Source organism: Hyposmocoma kahamanoa, unplaced genomic scaffold (genome assembly GCF_003589595.1).
Source record: "Hyposmocoma kahamanoa isolate Upper Pololo Valley unplaced genomic scaffold, ASM358959v1 63, whole genome shotgun sequence".
NCBI lineage: Eukaryota > Metazoa > Arthropoda > Insecta > Lepidoptera > Cosmopterigidae > Hyposmocoma > Hyposmocoma kahamanoa.
The window spans coordinates 17,390,282-17,411,711 of record NW_020653851.1 but is presented as its reverse complement, the minus strand read 5'-3'; the positions used below and the strand labels follow the sequence as shown (position 1 = coordinate 17,411,711).

The following is a 21,430-nucleotide window of genomic DNA, read 5'->3' as shown; positions in this document are numbered from 1 at the left end:
AAATACGTTTAGTAGGTTGACGATCGTCGAAAGAATGGTTACCCGAATCGTGACAGGGCACGAAATGCATTGCAGCAATTAGCGTTGCAGTTGCGTTGCGAATTCGCATCGCGCCGATTTGCAGTTGTGTTTCGACCCTAAATCTTTATAACACTTTTTTTTTAAACATTTTCAAGCAATCATTCTCATCCAGTGTCATTCTGGCGTAGTGAAAATCTAAGAACAAGTATTGTCTAATTTTTAACATAACCTCAACAATAAAATGACCATATCAAACTTTTCTTAGTAAAAAAAAATATAAACCCAGTCCAATCAGAAAGTATTATGGAAATAAGAATGAAATCTGTATGAAGCTTTATTGTATGCTGGAGGATGGGAACAGAGGCCGATGATTTGAACTTTCTGTTGTACCAAACCATCAAAAGAAACACGAATTGAAATATTAACTTTTATTGTATCCTTACAGGTGTTGCTATCAGCACGAATTCAGTTGGGACTTGCTCTACCCGCGTAATAATAAAAATATTAGTTACTTACAACAAAATAAATAAAACACTTCTTAATGCCCTTCTGGCGTATTTTCTTTACCAAATATGATAACCTATTTAAGTTCTTTATGCTTAGTTACTTGTGCAACTAGCAACATAGAGAAATTATTTCATTGGCCTCGATTTAAAATCATTTCCACGATTCCTTAAGTAAATTGGTTACCAAGTAAATAGCAGGTTTACAACTACTAGTTACTACAACGTTTACGTAATGTAAAAGTATTTAACTTGTCTCGTAAACCGCAAAAACTGGCGACATAATGTCGCTTAAACTAAACGACGAAAGATCAAACTTATTGATCGAAAAATCCATCGCCGTATTAAAGTTTATTATCGGACCCATTACAATGAAATGTACAATCAGTATACAACTGATCGGTTCGCGGGTCCCCTTTGGGTCGGTTCTAAACATTATGATACGAGCACATAGATAAATCTACATTATAATGCCACCGATCAATTGTACCAACACTTATTATAATAACACGTAGAAAGATTATGTTAAAAAAGTGATTTTTAGTGAAACATTACGCTAAAACTTTAGTGATACATGCAAAGGTACAGGTTATACAGAGATTTAGGCGCATCAGCATACAAACAAGCAACCATTAATCTTAGCCTAAGTCTAAGGTAGATTACTAACTAATTAATTTTTATTGTGTCCATCGTCGAAGTCTCTTAGGTCTAAAATTACACATTTCATAGCTTAGGGTCGGGAAGAATAATTGTAAAAACGCTCACTCACTAGAGTGGTTAAAAATCGAGGCCACACGATGTATCTAATCGCCGTACTCCCCGCGAGTGCGTGCTTAAATTACAACAGAGGAGGCAGAGCGAATACTGAATGAAACAAGGCCTGCACACGAGCGAGTTATTTCGTTGAGAGTCGATCACGACTATTTAAACTTAGGTTTCTGCGCGTTTCATATCTTGATTGGCTCTGACTAGACGGTGATCGGCCCACACCACGGTTCCTGCTCGTGCGCAGTGCTTACAATGAAATAACAGCTAGTGCACGAGGGCTACGGCGATTACTGCTGTAAGCTAGACTAAAGGAGACACCATGGCCGCATGATGTAACTTTTAGCATTCGTCGAGACGGTAGCCGACCACCGGAAGCTTAATACACCCTAATATAAGCATTTTTTTTCAACAATAGACTTCATTGATCAAATGAAAAAAATGGCTTTTGCTAAACGCTCTCCTTTAGGGGCTGCCAAAATGTGCATCGGTGGTGACGAAGCTAACCGATCCCGATCAACTTTTGGTTTGGCTTCACAGCCTTAGTTTCGTAACAATATTCGTTTCTACATAATTTATGATACTTTATGTCCAATCTACTATTATAAAATAATGTCAGCTACATTTCAAAAATATAACCAATTAAATAATGTGGCGAGTATAATACACTAATTGTTATCTCAATAACTATGCCTATAGTTAAATCGAGAAGAGCGTACCTCCTGGCTCATGTAACTTAAACGTTCTTTCGTGATTTCGACATACATCGTTCTATAAAAAAAAGAATATAACAATAAAAATGTCTAGTTTGTGAGCGACAGTTTCCAGTGGACTGTGGAAAATTAAATAAAATAGCGACCTATCGTAGAGTATAACAAAAAAAATATACATTTGTAATTCTAGTAAAATAGGAAAATGTTTCGAATAAAAAGGAAACTAGTGTTGTTGCAAGACCCGAGATCAAAAACAAACAAAAAAATGTCATTGTGAATATGTCATAGCTAGAAATATATAATAATAATCATATATGAAAAAACATTGTCCCGTGCATTTCGCGCTCTGAAATATTCACGACATGTGCATAATATTGCAAATAATAATGAAACAAACTAACTTAGTATATGAAACTGCGGAACGCGCCGTTACTCGGAAATTCCATTGGTAATGACGCTGGGGTTGGCGCCTGGCCCTGGCCCTGCCATGGCCTGCATACTAAAATATACAAAAACAAACAATGTAATGAGTACATGGTAAACACAACCACAGTATATTAATTATTAAGACAAGTAGTCCAACTCCCGCCTATTCGGCGCATCCATACATACCTAACCTCCCTCGGATTGTCACATGGGTTAGGGTTGTCACATTACTAATTTAGTTGTAGTTTTAAAGATTGTAAAGATAATTTAAAAAAATTAAGATATTTATCACAGTATCTCACGCTTTATTGAAACAACCTTTGCAATTGCAGTATTTACATAAGGGTATTTTTATACCAGAGAGAGTTGCCGATTAGTATCTCGATAATGGAAGGACAGTCAACAGCACGTCAAGCTTGACGCCTTGTACTTTGGACCGTTCTTATCGTAAGCGGCATAGAGTTGGATTTAAATCTTAAGTGTCAAGCTTGACTTGCTCTTGACCTTGTACGATCATGAAATAAAAATTAAATGCAAGTTCCGATATAACGACATATTTTATAAATGAAAATATATATATGACATAGGCTACTATTATTATTTTATTCTAAACACCGTTAAACACGGAACGAACGTTTCAATTCTTTAACGAAAGGCGCGTGCGAAACCGCGCTCTGCAACTCCAATGCACCGCGAGATTATGCGCATATGTGTGTCTGTACACGAGTGTGCACACATACAAACTGCGCTACTACATTTGTATGGAGTTACATAACTTGTCTTATCTATGTCTATGACAAAACACATTGCAAGTTATTTATTTCTTAGCACGTGGCCCAATACTCTGAAAAGTGAAAACACATTTCAATCGCCATAGCCGAGCGCGAAATCGCTGTACGTTATCGACCTGTTATTAATTCGGTTATTCTCGGACTATAGTGTTCACTACCTAATTTCCGTGGCAATTTTTATTATTTAAGTATTCCATTTTTTTTTATCGTGCAATAATATTTAATATACGAGTATTGTATCGTAAAATATTATTTAATAATTACACAATAAATACTTCAATATTGAAATAATAAAAAATTGCTGCGGAAACTAGATAGTGAACACTAGTCCGAGAATGACCGAATTGAGCAATTTCTTTGACGATGGATGAGAACACACGTCGACGGGTGCAGATTGTAAGACTTACCTTATTTTCCTTTTGTTTGTCTACGGTTGCATATAACAATAAAAACGACAAATACATAAAAATAGATCTATTTGAGTTTATGCGGATAATCACACTGTAGGTTTCATATCTAGTTACTTACGGTGAAGGTAGAACGAAAGTAATTTACCCGGTGGTGGGCGCATCGAGTCCCATGAGCGCGAGTGCGCGCAGGGCTGCGCGCGAGCACTGCTCGTGGCTGTGCTGCGTGGACGGCCCGCCGCCGTGACACATCACCGGTGGCTCCGTCGATAGCGATACCAACGACAGGTACTCTCCGTGGTTGCGCTGAATACAAGCAAATTCATACCTAAGCATTTTAAACAATAACTTACCTGATAACGAGATAAATAAAGAGACAATTCTGTGCGATATTTTCAACATTAATCAATTTAAAATCTACATCTGGGAACGAATCTCTGCTATAAAGAAAAATTTATAAGTTTAAGGTTCCTTTGCTAAGCATTTAGATTCCAGCCAACAAACTTATTTCCATGCATTTATTCCGATACGTTTTTTACCTTAGGAAAGTCGGAGAACTGCACTGTGAATCCCAGTAGCTGCGACAAATACATAAGCTGATCCTTGGCACCCGGCGTGTTACCTCCGGACCCGCCTGTCGCGCTTGTTTCGCTGACGCCTGTACATTAGTAAAGTACTACAACACCATCTGAGCGTCAAATTAGGAATCAATTGATTGATAACTATGGTCTGTCTGACATTAAAGATAGAGTAAAATGACAGTTCATTGCCCAAAATTGTTGCCCGCTTGCAAGCAGCTAGTGGTTGCAGTCGATAAATATTCTATCGACTATCGACAATTTAAAATTTTATGAAAACTAGCAACCTTGTAAATGTAATTTTACTCCGTCTTCAAAAAAGATAAGACTATATCGTTCTATTGGCAATTTCATACGAAATCGTAACTGTCAGAATCAAAAGTTTACCGTTAGGCGGCGTGGGTTGTCCAGATCTCTGATGGTAATCCATGAGCAGTACACCCGGTACTGGCTGTCGAACCTCGTTGCTGGCACCGCCACTAGCAGTCGTTTCGCCATCCTATAACACAATTAGTATCGGGTTTTTCAACGGGGACAAGGAATGTGTTGATGAAAATCAAATATTAATGTGTTTCCTAGTGGTTCGTTGAATTCGACTGGGTACCACCTTTCTACCTACTTTTTCGAAAGTAGTACTTCTTCTGTTTGTGAGGTTTAATAGGTATAGGAGACTTAAAATGTTGTTTCTCATCTCTCTCGCGAACTAACTCTGTTAAACAGTAACGCAAATGTATTATTACGTATCACCAATGTCCCTGCCTATAGGCCACAATTTTCCGACAACTGACTAGTTTACCGGTTTAAATATAAAAAAAAAATTAAAAATCACTGAAATTATTGTGTACTAACTTTTCGTTTAATGTCGTTATTGTTAAGGTTGTTAGTTTTAGGCACGTCGGCGGCTCCGTTAGCGCCCGCGTCGGGGCTATTCGTGCCGGCCGATGTGTTCTCCGGTCCGCTGATCTCCATCGCTAGCAGTACGTCTGAAAAGTAGCATCGCATTTGTGAACGGTGGTAGTCAAATTTCTGGGAGGTTTCGAGTTGTGTTATTGTAAGGTCTGTCTAAGGTTATTTTTTTGGTAAGCGCGTTTCTTTATCACGCGAATAAATCACATCGTAGTTTTTAACTATGTAATGTCCATACAGGCGAAAAAATATATTTCGCAGAACGGTAGAGAAGGGCCGTACTGTGCGCGGCGCGCCGCTTGGCGGTCTTCTTGTTGGGGCCCTGGCCCGTGGCGGAGTGCGGCGGCGCGTCGCACTGCACCACGAACTCGCGCCGTCGCGCGGCGCCGCGCTCCTCCAGCACGCGGTACTGCGGGCTGCGCGCGCGCACGGCGTGGCGCGCCACCGCCAGCCGCGAGATGGGGTTGTCCGCGCCGCCGCCGCCACTCGCCGTGCGCTCCGTGCCGCCCTCCTGCGCACGCGCATACTGATTTACCTCATCCGTCCTTTGATGCGAACGTATTTTGGATAGTAAAAATACAGTATTTAGGCAATCGAAAAACAAAATTATATTTAGAAGGAATGTTTATGCAAATTTTACAATTTTTTAGTTTTTTTTAATAAATTCAGAAATTGAAAAAAAATTGTGTACGCAGATGCGGCCGCTCGTTATAATGTGGCTCGAGGACGCTACAGTGACAAAATCGTTACGGACGTCTAGGATACGTGACGAGTTAATGTCTAATGTAAATAAGCTGTTGTATCCCTATAAAATAAATTTAAAGTTATAAAAAAAAAACCGCTAGGGGCACCGCATGTCTCTAGGACGTGTAACAGCTTAAATAAAGTATTATTTTTCTAACCTGTATATAGCCATTGTGATTACATTTTAAAAACTAATAGTCCCAATTCCCTACTTACTCTGCACTTCTACAATCAAGAACAACAATCACCACCACCCTGAACATTTATCACACCTGACCGCTCGTTTAATCGGGAGACAACAACTTTTTACCTTGATCAGATTCCGAGGTTTCTTTTTAGTTGGCTGCGGTTTACGCTTATCATGCGGCGGTCTGGCCCGAAGCAACGCAGGTGGCCAGCGGCGACGCATTTCTTCCAGCATCTTTTCAGCAGCGCGCCGTTTAGACACCTTTTTGCCGTTGCCCTCGCCTTCTGTCTCCATGTCGCCCACCGTGCATGCTGTTACGAACACCTGCAAATACCGAGTTAGAACTTTAATGAAATATAAAGAAAGATACAGCGATGGTGTGGATAGCTGCTAGTTTTTAATACGGCATGGTTTTTTCCGACAGTCTTCAACATTTATAGTCATATTTCAAGCAAATTTCACAAAACCTAAATAAATCATACACTTAAACCTTCCTCATGAATCACTCAGTCTATTGGTGGGAATCGCATGAAAATTCATTCAGTAGTTTTTGAGTTTATCATGATCAGACAGACAGACAGCCGCGGTAGTGATTATACATTACATTATAGATATGTAACATACCCATATTTTATACATAAAATGTACGAAAGTGATTTAGGAAGATTATTGCTATACAATGCGGTGCAGTGCGGCCCACCATAATGTGCGTGAGCCTTTAGAATATTTAGGTACTTTGAGCTATTACTTCTTGTTATCAGGCAGCAGAAATAGGCAGTACTTACCAGGACGAACTCTTTCACAATGACCTCTACTGCTTTTTAAACTGTTATCAATCACAAGGTTTAAATGTTTACCCTCATATGCGGCGGGCCACGCTCCGATTTGACGGTGAAAAGAACGGAGAGGTTGCGTTTCAGGGCAAGTTCGTGTACCAGCGACACTGGCGACTTCACTTCTGAGTTTAGGAGGTCCGCACCAGCATCGCCTGTGAATTGTGAAATGACTGATTGTGGTGCCTGCCAGAACAGAAGACGTATTTTTCACTTGGAAAAGTCAGAAAACAATGTTTGTCAATATTGACAAGATTTTGTTCGAGGCGTACTAGGCATCCACATAAATTTTAAAACCGGAAAGGGGTTGATTTTGTAGATATGCAAACAATTAACCTAAACTACTACGTAAATTTCACCTACTCTAATAATATAACTACATATGTCCAGTTCCACTAAACTTAAGTATGTCTTAAACCAACATACCAATGCTTGCAATACAAATTGCACTCTTAATACATTGTGTTAAGAGTGTCGTCTTAATTTAAGCATTGGTTCAAGACGCACTTAACTGAACTTAAGCAAGTGGACTTTATTTTTCAACAAAACACAAAGATTGCAGATCTTTGGGAGTGCCTCGATTGCTTTCTATTTGCAAACCACAGAGAAGGTAAACATACAGGTACGGGTTTTATTACTTATATTGAATTAAAATGAATAACTTTAAAATATGTCTCTTCATTGTATTATTTATAAACATAGTCCTAAATACAGTGTATATGTATGAACTTAGAAATATTGACAATTCAGTCAATAATTGGATGAATAATAAGGTCGAGGATGATTCAAATGAAACAAGTTCGTCTATTTATTCAAATAAGCGTGGCCAATATTCAGTCAATAGTATATTTATCCATATCGCGGGCACCACTTTTGTGCAATAAGCTGTAATTTTACTTCAGTCTTCAAAAAATACATTATTATTATATTCAAAAAATAGATTATACAGCAAAAAAAAATGTGTTCAAAATATTAATTATGTAAGTAAAACAATAAAAATAAAATCGACTTCATTTCGCATACAATTACAAAATAATGTCATTTAAAAATGTCGTAAAGGCGACAGCACCAATAGCACAAACTCGAATTTTTTTTGTCCGAAATAACCTTTGTTCGAATTTTAACGCAACCATTGTTCTTTCAGGATATGTTGGTTGTTTATCGCAAAGACACGATTAGGTAAGGTTTAAAAAGAAAAAACATTTTCCTCTCAAAATTACTTTCGAGGTTATGAAAATTCGAGCAAACGTTATTTCTGGAAAACATCATTTCGGACGGATGTCATAGGTAACCCACAAACAGTGCAGGCGGGAACGAAGGGCTTACCGTTCTCGTTGTCGACAGGCGACGGCTGGTGAGGGGTGGGGGGCGCGTCGTGCTTGGGGCGCAGGTCGGCGAGCGCGCGCGCCGCCGCGTCGTGCCGCGCCGCCTGCGGGGTGGCGCCCTCGCCCAGCCAAGCGCGCCCGCCCACGCACACGCGCACTCTGCACCACGCAACACAATACACTGCTTATACCACGAGTTTACACTCACGGTTTTCACTAACTCACTCTATTCATATCGAGTTTATTTCTATTGAGTATCATGATGTATTTACTACCTGATACTCATATATTTTTAAATAAACCTTTTTCTTTGTTGTGTAAAGTAGTTCCATTTCCTATGTGTAACAATGGCGTAAACCTACTTCATACATACACTAATTTGTTATTATGATTGTTTTAGAGATCGAAAAGAAAAATTCCGTCTATCTGACTGGACATGAACCAGCGTCTGCTGACACACCGGGGCTATCGCTTTTACTGGGATCGAGTCTATTTCGAGTTCTTAGGTTTACGCGATTGTTACACATGAAATGAAACTACTCTTTTTTTATACATTTGTTTTACAGATCCCATTGTCACGGTGGTGAGACACAGAGTGCGAAACAAAACGAAAATGTTGAAATGATTCATTTTTTAATGCACGCAATCCTCTCTTCTAAATTTACAGTCGCATCATTTTACTTACATTTTACTTCACCAAAATTTTATTTTAATTTTATTTTCAAAACTATTTTGTTTTTACTTTTACAATGTATTTTGAACAAACTTGAGTATAACCTCATTTTTATTTAAAAAAAATAGCTTTTACACTGTCCGAAGTTGATACTGTGCGTCGAAAAACACAGGCTACCCACCTATTTCAAGGTTGGAAGTACCACCTCCTTAGATACTGTTGCACAAACTCGTTTAGTTGTAATCTATGCCATGTAAACACATTTCATTCTTATATACAATTTTTATTATTATTATTATTATCCGAAAACCAATACATAGATGAAATGAATGGCAAGGCAAAATTTACGTCTTATTTCTCCCACTGCTCTTATGTTCAATGCAATGCGGTCAGTTTTAATGAAGACATGCTGCGCGGACAATACATATAATAGACATGTTAAAACTTAAAATATTAAATAAGTAACGTAACATACCTGTATAGTAGCCCAGGAGTGAGCATTCGCGGATGGTATGCGTTGGGGACGAAAGGAGTCAGGCGGAAGGGCGCTGGGGGGCGTGTGCGCGTCATTCGCGGCGGAGCGGGCACAGGCGGGATGGACGTATACACTGCTGGCTGGCACAGCTTCATGGCCAGCGCATTCAGTTCCACAGTGGGCATCACTGCACCTGTATATCGTTATACGATTTATGCTCTAGCTTTGAGATTTACGCCGACTCCAAGCGCCTGGCACTTGTGTAGATGATTCATAAGGTCCACTTAATGACGGTCCACAAGATGAATCAATAACACGATGACAAACGAAGGAACGCAAAAAATCAGACCAGATTTTGGTATGCATTCAGAGTGGTAAATGGTGGACTACAAACCTTTAAATTTGATTAACTCGTTAGAAAATAGTGTTATCTTTTGATATTTGCCAAGCAATTTATTTGCAACCTGGATACTTTTAAATCTTTCTGCTTTTTGAAGCTAAATAGCTTAAAAAAATGCGTGTGTGGTCACCTGCGTGCCTGTGTGCGGGGTGGGGATGCGGGTGAGTGGGCGGCGCGCGCGGTGAGGGGGGCGGGTATCCCGTACCCGCCAGCGCCGAGCTGGCCGCCGCGTGTTGTGCGCGCTTTATCGACGAGCCCTTAGGAACAAATTAAACACGGTTATGGTTCTTTTTAACCGATTTCCAAAAAAGGAGGTTCTCAATTCGACTGTTCTTTTTTGTATGTATGTTACGAAATAACTCCGGTATTTGTGAACCGATTTTGACGATTCATTTCTTGTTAGAAAGAGGGTAAGTACCTCCATAGTGGTCCCATTTAATTTTGAAGAAAATCATCCACCTCTAAGCTAAGGCTAAGGTGGCTGTTCACGCATGAAGATTAATTTTTATAAATAGCGCCCTTATTTTATTATAAGGAGAAATTATTTTAATGGTTGATTTTGCTATTCTCCAATTCAAGGCGTTTTTCTCTCTCAATATACTGCTGCACTACTTCCCTGGACGAATTCTTTCACAAGGAGCTCTACTGCTACTAAACTTAAACTTTGTAGGAACCTACGCTTAATTTCAATTCCACTGTCGATCAACAAAAAATGTGCTGTCTGTCGTCTATTGCTTACACATTTATTACATTTTGTTTGATCATACATGTCAATCAAACAAAAACATAGGATAAGAATCGTCTGTTGCTTACACATTTACTTGTTTTGTTTGATCACACGTGTCAATCGTCAAGAAATCGAGCAAATCTGTAGGCGCCTTCATAAAGCTAAATTGTACAGAGTATAATCATTTTATTGTAAGAGTTTTAATACGTGTTTGCTTGTTTTGTTTACTATTTCAGATAACTCACCTCAGCTGTGTATTCTTCAGTATCACCCAATCGGAGTGTTACTGTGAATACTTTCTTGTGAGCGGGTCCCGTTTCTGATGTGAGGCGGTATTGATGCTTAATCTGGAATTAATGTTTTAACTTTAAAGATTCGACAATGCAAAATATTCACACATTGCCGGTTTAACCTGGTGATTTTTTATGACACAAAATGTCGGAACGAACAATAGCAGTTTCTACCATTCAGAGCACCCGTCACTCTGAAACATAAGATGTGCCCATGTGCCTGTGTAATATCACCAGGAACTTTACCCTTCAAAACCGGAACGCAGTAATACTCACATTACTGCTTGAGGCAGAAATAGGTAAGGTGTACTGCACTCAGGACTAACTCTTTCACAAGGAGCTCTGCATCTAATTGATTGAACGATTGTTCTGCTATTGTTGCGTTTTGTAAATTAAGAATTCAGAAAACAGGAAAATTGTACCTGGAGAGACATGAGCAGTGTCAAACTTAACTAAGTTTTTTAATGATGTTACTCTTGAAAAATATATATGTTGTATATGTCCCACGGTTGGGCACTGGTTTTCTCTAAGGAGGAAATTCAGGCCATTGTTCACTATCATGCTAACCCAAATCGGGTTGAGGTTGAGGGTCTTCAAACCTATTTAAACCTCTTTGAACATAAGCCCATATATGAATGAGGTAATTTATAAACTAAAAATTGTGTTTAAAAATATATGAGTAAAAAAAATCAACTTTTTTCAAAGGGTATATATAGAGCTTTTTTATGAAAACTGAAATTTCTCTTTTGCACAATTAAAAATGAGGTAAGGTTGCTTTTTATCAAATGTTAAGGTATTTTAAAATACCCGATTATGTCAATGCCGACTCCACAGGTCTCCCAATGGTAATCGAGTTCAGATGTGGATACACATTGAAGGCAAACATTCTTAACTTTCCTATTTTGTTGCAGGGTTGCGCGTAATTATGAATTAAATAATAATAATGTACCAGACAACCACACTAATAACTTGGTCTCAAACTAAGGAACTCCCTGTACTGTGAGTACTAGATACCGAATTCATTCCAGGGCACTACCCAGCACACACAGAAAAGAACCAATTTAGAAAAGTTCATTTCCTAAGTTGGTCCTTCCGAGAATCGAACTTGGGACTTCCCATCCAACCCTCACAATTAATTAGCCCAGAATTAGTGTATATGGTAGTTTTACCTTATTGTACCTGGCCAGCTCGTTGACCAGGCACATGGGAGTCTTCTCTTTACTGTTGGCCGGTGTCGGCGGCGAGCGATTCGCCTCGCTGTCGCCCGCCGCCGCGCTCGCGCACGCCTCCTCGGCCGCGCTCTCCACCGTGCTCCCCACATTCACCGGCTCGCCTGCGCCGGAGCTTGTGGTTGCTTGAGCGGCGTTTGTTGATGAATGCACCCCTGCGTTCGTGTTTATAATTTATATATTTCTGTATATATACAATGCAGTCGAAACTATAATGTATACTTAATGTAAAGCGGGCTCCACATTCTCGGCGAAATGTCTCGGACGAAGGGCAAAACGAACCCGAGCTTCTACATTCTCGCTTGGGACAGTTCATTAGGTGAGAGGTAAAGAACCTCAAGTGCCAAATACACAATTTTATTATGGAGTGTTTTAAAGAGACCGAGGCTTTTAATCAGGAATGTAAATCAATCTTAAGGTCAAATAAAATACACACACCAATAGTGTCTTGGGATCAAGGTATCTTTTTTAAATATTAATTACCCTATTAAAATTTAATAAAAATATCCATACAAATTTATTGCATTATTTATTTATTTTTTAACTTATGAAATTGATAAAAAAAAAAGCCACTGAATGTTGAACAAAAAATTAATAAAAAAGCCAGGTTTTCAGTAATGGGCAGAAACGTGCTTGATCCCTAACACTTTTGATGTGTATACATATGTTAAATAAAAAAATAAACGCAGCAATTTAGAGTAATGTTTGTAAAAACATCAAAATTCCAAAGTATGAACTTAAGGTCCTTTACGTCTTAACAACAAAGTTGTACATAGTACGCACTACAAGATGGTGACCGAATATCCTTTTATCTTTTTGACATTTACCGACAAGATACGGAGACAAACGTATAAACGCGAACATACACAAATACTTCCTCTACACTCTCGTATTCGGCAGGTCTCGTATATTTTGCCGAGAATGTGGAGCCTTCTTAACATTATACAGAAAACCCATTATGTACGCAAATAATGAATTAAATTAATATCAAATAGCTACCACTTAAGTGTCACTTTTTATACTGAATCGATAATCAGCTTAATTGTAATACGAATCACGCAAATAAATTCATAAAGCGAAATCTACAATGTACTTGTTATATGGAATGGAAAATTTCTAAATGACATTCAAATTAATTAAACTGGCTAATAAAAAAGCGGCTAAAGCTAAAACATAGACAATGATGCCACAATTACATGTGTGCAGTCGTATGATAGATCTGTTGTTGCTTAGCGTTATTCCTTTTGGCAGATATCTAATTTCGCATAATTGTACATCAATCACAAGTCGAGTGACTGTGTATAGTAGAAAATAAAGAACTTTTTTTATGACACTAATAGGGATAGTTAGAGTGCAACTTGCGCGTGAGTGACACGGCTATTCTTGCACAGAGATCCCACGCTTTATCTCGCTCTCGCACAAGTCGCGCCATGTCGCCCTACAAGTGTCAGGACGAACATGTGCGCCTGGTGGTAAGCGACACGCATGTACATAGCAGTTGCAGTGCCACTCAGAACTTTAAATCGCAAAGATCTGAGGGGCACTGTCTCTGCGTCGGTCAGCCTGAGACACAACGCACACGAAACCAAATACTGTCGTAACTCAAAACTATGGAATTGAGAGGACACGATTTGAAAATTTAAACAAACACCGAATGAAACTAATATACATATTCTCGTTTATAAATTAATAATAAAGCACTATGTATAAATTAAAATAATCAATGTGATTATTTTTATTTATACATAATCGTAATTTCTATTTAATTCGCAATAAGATCCATTCCGTTTTTTATTATGATTATTTCCCAATTCCGCAATTTTGAGTTATGACAGTATGTTGTTTCATGTGCGATAAGTTCCCTTACCCTTCAAAACCGGAACGCAGTAATGACGCTACTGTTTGGCGGCAGAAATAGGTAAGGTAGTATTTCCCTGGACGAAATCTTTCACAAAGAACTCTACTGCTTCTAATATATCAAAGTAAAATAAAAGAAAGCACATACACATTAAGAATTTTTTTAACTAACCAAAGTCAGACACGAGGTTGGTTTGTGCCATGATTACAGGCGAAGGCGGCTTGCACAGACCTACTGTGGAAATAACAATAGCTTAAGGTTTTGGATAGTATATAAACCTTTTATATTCCTTATTTATTTTAGTTTTTTTTTGACAACCATCAGAACATGACTTAAATGTAACAGAATAGAAATAGTGACACAAACACATAGTAAATTTTGCCTCAGGTAGCCGCGGCATGCAAATTAGGACACGACAGAAAAAATATAATTAACAAGTTCATCAACAACCCATTTACACGTTCCACTGCTGAGCACGGGACACCTCTCAGGCGAGGGGTTTAGGCCATAGTCCGTCCACTGTGCCAATGCGGGTCAGGGACTTTTCTCTTCACCGAAAAATTCATTGTAATTAAATATCGCACATAAATTCCGAGAAACTCAGAGGTGCGAGCCCGGATTCAAAGCCACGGCTTCTGCTTGAGAGACGGTAGGTCAAATTTATCTCCATTATTATTATTCCAATATTCATTAGGCTACTACGACTTAATATTTACTAATTAACTTAAAATAAACCTCACTTAAATAATAACAATGGTGGTTATATTTAGTGAATTAATTATTATTCAAAAGGCAACTATTAAAATAAGACAAATTAATTAGAAAAACTTAACAATTATCTATAAATTAAAAGTCAATCAATATATTATAAGCAATTAATATCTACGTACCGCACTTTTTAAATTATTACTATCAAACATCTTCGACATGCAGGTTTCATTTACCGGTAACGAGAAGTATTGCAAGTAGTTTAGTAGCAGTAGAGTTCCTTGTGAAAGAGTTCGTCCAGGGAAGCACTGCCACCTTGCCTGTTTCTGCCGCCGAGCGTAATGTGAGCATTGCTGTGTTCCGGTTTTGACAAGTCTCATGTGATTTCATGTGATTACAGGCACACGGGACTTGTCAACTTGTTCTTAAAGCTCTAAGTGGCACCGCAACTGTTATGAACAGGCGGGTAGCTGACCATCCTGCGCGCGACTTGTTCGTCCCATCACTTGATATTATAAAAAAAAAGTAAACATTCACAAATGTAAGTAACTGTTATGAAACGTCTGCTAAATTCCCAAATGTCGTAACCTCCATTAATGTCAACTTTTGAATAGGCACAAAAAACAGAATTACTAGAAATAATTATACGACTATCTATGATTATACTTTTATATTATAACGAAAAAAGAGTCTACAAATTACAATTCAAGCTTTAATTGCCAGATATTGCGCTTGAAGAGTAAACGGGAGTTCAGTAGCGAGTAAACGCTCTCCCGCTGGGCTACCACACCTTGATGATTGTGCTATTAAACACCCTCTTTAAACCAGACATATGCGAATAAAAGTTTAAGCATATGGGGAGTCCGTGTTATCAAAAGATTTGAAGTAATATAAAGAGGTTAAGGACCCCCATTCTGCGCTTAATGCGGTGAAATATTGCTTTTAACGGTTATCTTTCAGCAGATCCTTTAAGTGCTCATCTTAGCGGCAAGACGAGTGTGTTGTGTTAGTGCACACTCTTGCAAAAACATTTATATAAACTGAAAATATTTTGCGTTGCAACATAGTTTCCGCGTCGACTTATCATTTTCATTTCAAACATTTTTTTTAATGATATCAAGCGACAGAATGAACACTCGTGCGCCTGGTAGTAAGCGACACGTCTTTCTATGACGGTGCAGTGCCACTCAGAACTTTAATCGCAAAGATCTGTGTGCACTGCCACTGCGCCCGTCACCCTGAGACATAAGTTGACAAGACCCATGTGCATGAAATTTCATCAGCACCCCTATCCTTCAAAACCGGAACACAGCAATGCTGACATTACTGCTCGGCGGCAGAAACGGGCAAGATGTCAGTACTTCTCTTGACGAACTTTTTCACAAGGACCTCTACTGCTACTAAAGGATACACTCTTAGCCACAAGTCTGTACATATATAACTACATATTGAACGAGACGTCACAGTATAAATCTAATTTATTGGCATACAATCTACATATTACACTTATAGAAAAGAGTATGGTCATAGATTGCTTACGCTTAAGCAGATCTCAAATCCTTGGTGGATGGTTTCTTAAATTAAAATGTTTTGTCTTCTTAAATGGAACAAAACTATGACAGACCGACCCCTAAAGAAACGTAACTGTTGCCTACTACGTACACATATTTTTATTTAATTTGAAAGGAAAACTACCATTTTTGACACTAACCTGTATGTGATGGCTGTTTTGCGTTGATGGGAGGAGCGTTCTGTGGCGGGTGCGCGGGCGCGTGCTCGGGCTGATGCGGCTCAGGTGCGTACGGCGGCGGCATCACGCCCGGCCCAGGTCCGTACCCGCCGCCCAGGTACGGTCGCCGCATTGGCTTCATTGTCTGCCAAATGTGCACACACGTTTATAACTTTAACACAGTTTCATAGAAAGCCTAATTCTATTTTGCCAAGTACGAAGGACTAATTTTTTTGTAAAGAAATCTGTGAATGGTGTGAGACAAGGAAGTATAGACAGAGTCCCGGACCTCTGACATAATTGGCAATTGGAAAACAAGAGCACTAATTGTGTTAGAGGCCACGGAAAAAGGTGAAGCAAAAATATATGTTCTTAGGTTTTCGCGATTGTTACACATTCGATATGAAGCTATTTTTTGCGGTCCTAAATCGCGTATATTTCTTTTTTCAAATAAATTAACGTTTCGGGCCCTTTACAGGTTCCATGGTCGTTGATCTGTGAAGGGCCCGAAATGTTAATTTGTTTGAAAGAACAAATATACGCCAATTCTATCGGAAAAAAAGTTTCATTTCCAAAGCAAAAACATTATCAGAATATGATTTAAGCTTTCAGAGTAACACATAAAATTCATATTGTTCTCGAAATTGATCGATTTTTAAATACATGTGAACTCACAGGTGGGTGATTGTGATGCTGCGGCTGTGGCGGTGGCGGGGCAGGCGTGTGGTGCATGTGGTGGATGGCATGCGGCGGGCGTTGAGAGTGTGGCGCATGAGGCGCATGAGGCGCATGCGGCCCGTGCACGCCTAGCGCCCCCAGACCGCCTATCTGTCCGTGCCCATGCCCCCCGTGCGCCCCCAGGCCCCCACTGCCTCCGACACCCCCCATGCCGCCCGATGGTCCCAGCGGTACCCTTCACGAAAAACCAACTAGTGTAACACTTGTACTCACTCATTCATCACCTCCTGGTATTGTTGAATAATATCGTCGAATACAAGTTGTATTGCAAATATAACAAACGAAACTATAAACTTGCATTAGTTGCAACAGTGCAGCTAGCAATGATTCGAGTAACAATTAATAAAAATCAGTTGAATCGACGCAAGGACATTTTGTAGAAAGCACATGTAAGAGCTCTGACCACTTTCTACTATAAGGGGAGCCCGTTCGCGGCGAAATTGTTATTCCAACTGCCCGATTCACTGAAAGCTTTGATGTATTAGTCTGAGTGCAGAAAGAAAGGTAGATCTTACATTCATTACCCTATTCTCGAATCAATAGAGACGTCGTCATATGTTTCTTTGTGAGCTCTATTCAGGACCAGTTTCAGTGACAAAGAGGGCCGCAAAGAACCCTCGACATATCAACAAATTACACAATATTTGCATATGAAAACTGTCGCTTCTACAGTGGCACATAAAACACAGACGTTTTTATTAAATAGTGTCAATGTTTGAGTGACCAGACTCAAGTTGATATTGTAGTAACATGAAACTATTGTAAGTGTACACTGTACCAATAAAATTTTATAGCCCCTGCCTTATCAACACAGGTATGAGAATTGTTTAAAATTAATAGTAGAAACTGGCACAACTGGCTGATAGTATCGACTTAAGCATCCAGGAACCTCACCAAACCATGTATATTGATTAAGGTGACGAACAAACCTAAATAATATTTTATATATATATATATATATATATATGAAGGAAAAAAACATGTTTAACAATCCATACATTGAATGTACCAGAAAAGAGATTAGGTGAGACAATTAAAAAAAAATTACTGTATAAATAAAATTGTGCAAATAGTAACTCACAAGATCTTATAAGAAAATATAATATTACAACAGAAATGTATTCTCTGTACAAACCATAACAAAAATGTTCATAAGCTTTTGCTTTGTACTTTTTGTTATTTTATTCCCAGGAATTATGACTTCACAAGAATATTTAAGTTTACAAACTCATTAAAAATTGTCCATATAACCAAATTTCAATATCCTATTAGAAGTAAGTATATTATGCTAGTTTATGCAGCACAGATTATTAATATATATATTAAATTCGTTATTTATCATCATTATCAGTCAGATAATGGAATCACAACCAAAATAATGTATTTTTGAAATATCTGGTATGCATAGCTGAACCAAGAGTTTATTTATACTACCTTTATTCATAAACTGTGTTCAGTATACTGGTTTTATAGTAACATGACCAATAACTAAGACCAATAATGCCACTTTATAGGTTAGGCTTGAAACCTATCTATCAAGGGCGCTACATCACAATCAATACACATAAAAATTCCTAACCTACAAGTTGATAGATATTCTTATAACAAATAACGATAATGATAAAAAATGTTAGTACTAAAGAGTTCTTTTTAACAATTTTGATCACCAATAAAACTTCAATGATAGCTGTTGTCAGTTTTTGTTTGTTTGTTTTCAGTTTTTTTCAAATAAGAGAAGATAATGCGACAGCAACAGACAGTGCAGCAAAACTTCTAAATTAAACGTAGGTTACCCTAGTGTAGAAATGTTTTATAGTTCTTTAAATTCATAATTCTGAGAAGCCTTTTTGGTTTTAACCTTATTTCATTGTGGTTTTCAAGATGTCGCCATCTCTGAGATTCAGGGTTCGATCCCCAGTTGGATCAATGTAGAACAACTAACTTTTCTATATTGTCTCGGGCCTGGGTGTTTGTAGTACTGTAATGCAAGTGCTTTAGTTACTTACTTTGGGATCAGAGCAACATATATGATGTTGTCTAATGTTTTTACACGATTTATTTGTGTATTGTATCTAGCTTCATTATTTAATGTGTTAGCTATACTGGAGTATTATAAACTGATGATAAGATTAAGCTTAGCATTTTTAGAGTCATGATCAATAAATGGAACTCTAAATCTATGGAATAAAAGTCAAAAAGGCATCATTGGTATTGCATCTTTCAATCAAGCTAATCCACAGTTTTGAGATTCTTATAAGACAAAAATAAAGTAATACATGATACAATGATATCTTCAATGACAACAAGCAATACACCACCACCTCTAAAATTTGTAGTTATATGTATAATATTCACTGCAAGCAGTAAGTAGAGTTCCTTATGAATGAATTGTCCAGAGAAGTATTGCCACTTTACCTATTCCTGCCCCCAAGCAGGAATGTCAGCACTACTGCATTCCGGCTTAGAAGTGTAAGGGTGCTGGCGAAATTACAGGTGCATAGGACTTATCAACTTTATGTCTCAAGGGTGACGAGAGCGAAATGGCAGTGCCCCTTAGATTTTTGCAATTTAAAGCTCTAAATGGCACTGCAACTGTTATGGATAGGCATGTTGCTTATCACCAGGTGCACAACTTGTTTGTCCTACCACTTAGTATCATAAAAAAAGACATACTTCCTTTTTATTTTTTTGCATATTATTTTTTTCTGATATCTCTGAAAGTAAATTAAAGTTTTCAAAAATTCTAGAAGTTCATAACAACTACAATCAATGTAGTTTGGTTTATGGCAGGTATTGTTTACAACAATATAAATATTATATTAATGTATACTGAACTCACTTATTTTCCAGGTGTTAAACTAAAAGTCTAAAAGAAGTTCAAAACATTTTCACTTAGTTTTAAGGTGCTTTGGTGCTACTATTATGATTTCTGTTAGTTGCATTGTACGTTGGGCATACTGGTACGCAATCAATTGACATGGAAGTATACCTGTGATTTGGTAGAAGCAGTGTGTAAATAATACAGACTTAGGCACTTCTTGTACCAAGCCACATTATGTGAGTAGCTACTACTCTTTATTTTGTTTATATTTTTGTTAATTTGCTTAGTATATTGTTAATGAACATTATTATAAAAATCGTTTTACATAAAATTCATGTGGAAATGAAAACAATAAAGTACATTATTCTGAATTTAAATTAATTACTAGATATGGAAATACATTTTTGGTTTGTTTGGTAATTTTGTGAAGGTCCCCCGTCTATAAAATATAAAAATATCTACTTATATTTACGCCAAATGTAAGCTAGTGCATGGATAGTACTATGCCTAACAATATTAAAAACTTGCTCTTATTTAGTGAAGAATAAAAATCAAACAATACTTTTTAATGAACATATGGCTGAATAAACTTTATGAAACTCCCGCTTTCACGACATTAGATACATAGCTATTATAACTATTGCACAACTACGTTTTCAAAGCGTCTGTTTCTCAGTATTGTTCCAATGTTTACAATGGTATATAAGCTAGCTCTACTTTAGAAAACGTAGTTCATAAATCCCACCGTGTACTAGCGCTACTATAATCAAATCTAAGGCAAATAAATAAGAAAAAAGCAGAACGTTACCTAGTCAATGTTACGTGCCTGTTCTCCCTGTGAAGCTGATGCGGCGGCATTTGGTGGTGTCCCGGTATTCCCTGGTGCGCCGGCATATGTTGGGGCGGGTGCCCCGACATCGCCTGATGATGCATGTTCGGATGATGCATCATCTTCTGCCCGAAACCAAAACAAAACCGACTATAGCCACCGATCAAACATCCGACTGATTTCCGATAAAAGTACAACCTTTTCCATCAAATCTCTTACCCTTATTTTATGTCGAGAACAGATTAGAGCCCAAGCTACGCGTTCAACATAAATCCGCTTACAAATCAAGCTGATATTATTTTATTTGGCTAACAGTAAAGAAAATCGTTTCGTTCAACATGCGGCCATGTTAAAAATGTTGCCAATTTAAGTCGCTTTCTTTGTTACCAAAGATAGATGTCAATTATTTTATTTTGGAATATCGCAGAAATATTATTATAACATTACAATGAGTTACAACTACGCATTTTACTGTTAATATTTCTGCGGTATTCCAAAATAACAAACAATATGTAGCAGTTACCAACCATAGGAAATGGGAATAATAGTAAGGTTAAACTTTTATTGTGACAGATCTACTGGAAGACGTGCCACTTAGCATATTGCGGGGAACGTGGTATCAACATCAAAATGGTGTGGTAGGGTCGTATTCAACCCTTAGGATCGTATTCTAGAACTCTACTCAATGCTCAAGTCAGGATTTGAGCAGACTTGAGATAATTTCAAGTACTGGAAATACCCTAGTGGCAATGAC

At 38.0% G+C, this 21,430-nt stretch overlaps 1 protein-coding gene across 8 annotated transcripts; it reads right to left on the bottom strand.

Annotated features, from left to right (window-relative positions):
* Nucleotides 1-563: 563 nt before the first annotated feature.
* Nucleotides 564-21,024, bottom strand: LOC113230120 (double-stranded RNA-binding protein Staufen homolog 2). Of its 8 annotated transcripts, none has more exons than XM_026463899.1 (19): nucleotides 20,896-21,024; nucleotides 20,656-20,801; nucleotides 16,964-17,201; nucleotides 16,271-16,433; nucleotides 14,023-14,085; nucleotides 11,934-12,148; nucleotides 10,720-10,821; nucleotides 9,878-10,004; nucleotides 9,348-9,540; nucleotides 8,201-8,358; nucleotides 6,899-7,029; nucleotides 6,165-6,365; nucleotides 5,393-5,621; nucleotides 5,054-5,187; nucleotides 4,592-4,703; nucleotides 4,166-4,284; nucleotides 3,748-3,932; nucleotides 3,627-3,646; nucleotides 564-2,501 (listed from the first exon to the last, which is right to left on the bottom strand). In XM_026463899.1, the coding sequence occupies exons 2-17, from the start codon at nucleotides 20,796-20,798 to the stop codon at nucleotides 3,771-3,773; spliced, it is 2,490 nt and encodes an 829-aa protein (XP_026319684.1). In that variant the 5' UTR covers nucleotides 20,799-20,801; nucleotides 20,896-21,024; the 3' UTR covers nucleotides 564-2,501; nucleotides 3,627-3,646; nucleotides 3,748-3,770. The 8 variants fall into 8 exon arrangements, with proteins under 8 accessions (XP_026319684.1, XP_026319680.1, XP_026319677.1 ...); XM_026463895.1 differs by having other exon boundaries at nucleotides 3,775-3,932; XM_026463892.1 differs by lacking the exon at nucleotides 3,627-3,646 and having other exon boundaries at nucleotides 564-2,060; nucleotides 2,404-2,501; nucleotides 3,775-3,932.
* Between the last annotated feature and the right edge of the window lie 406 nt (nucleotides 21,025-21,430).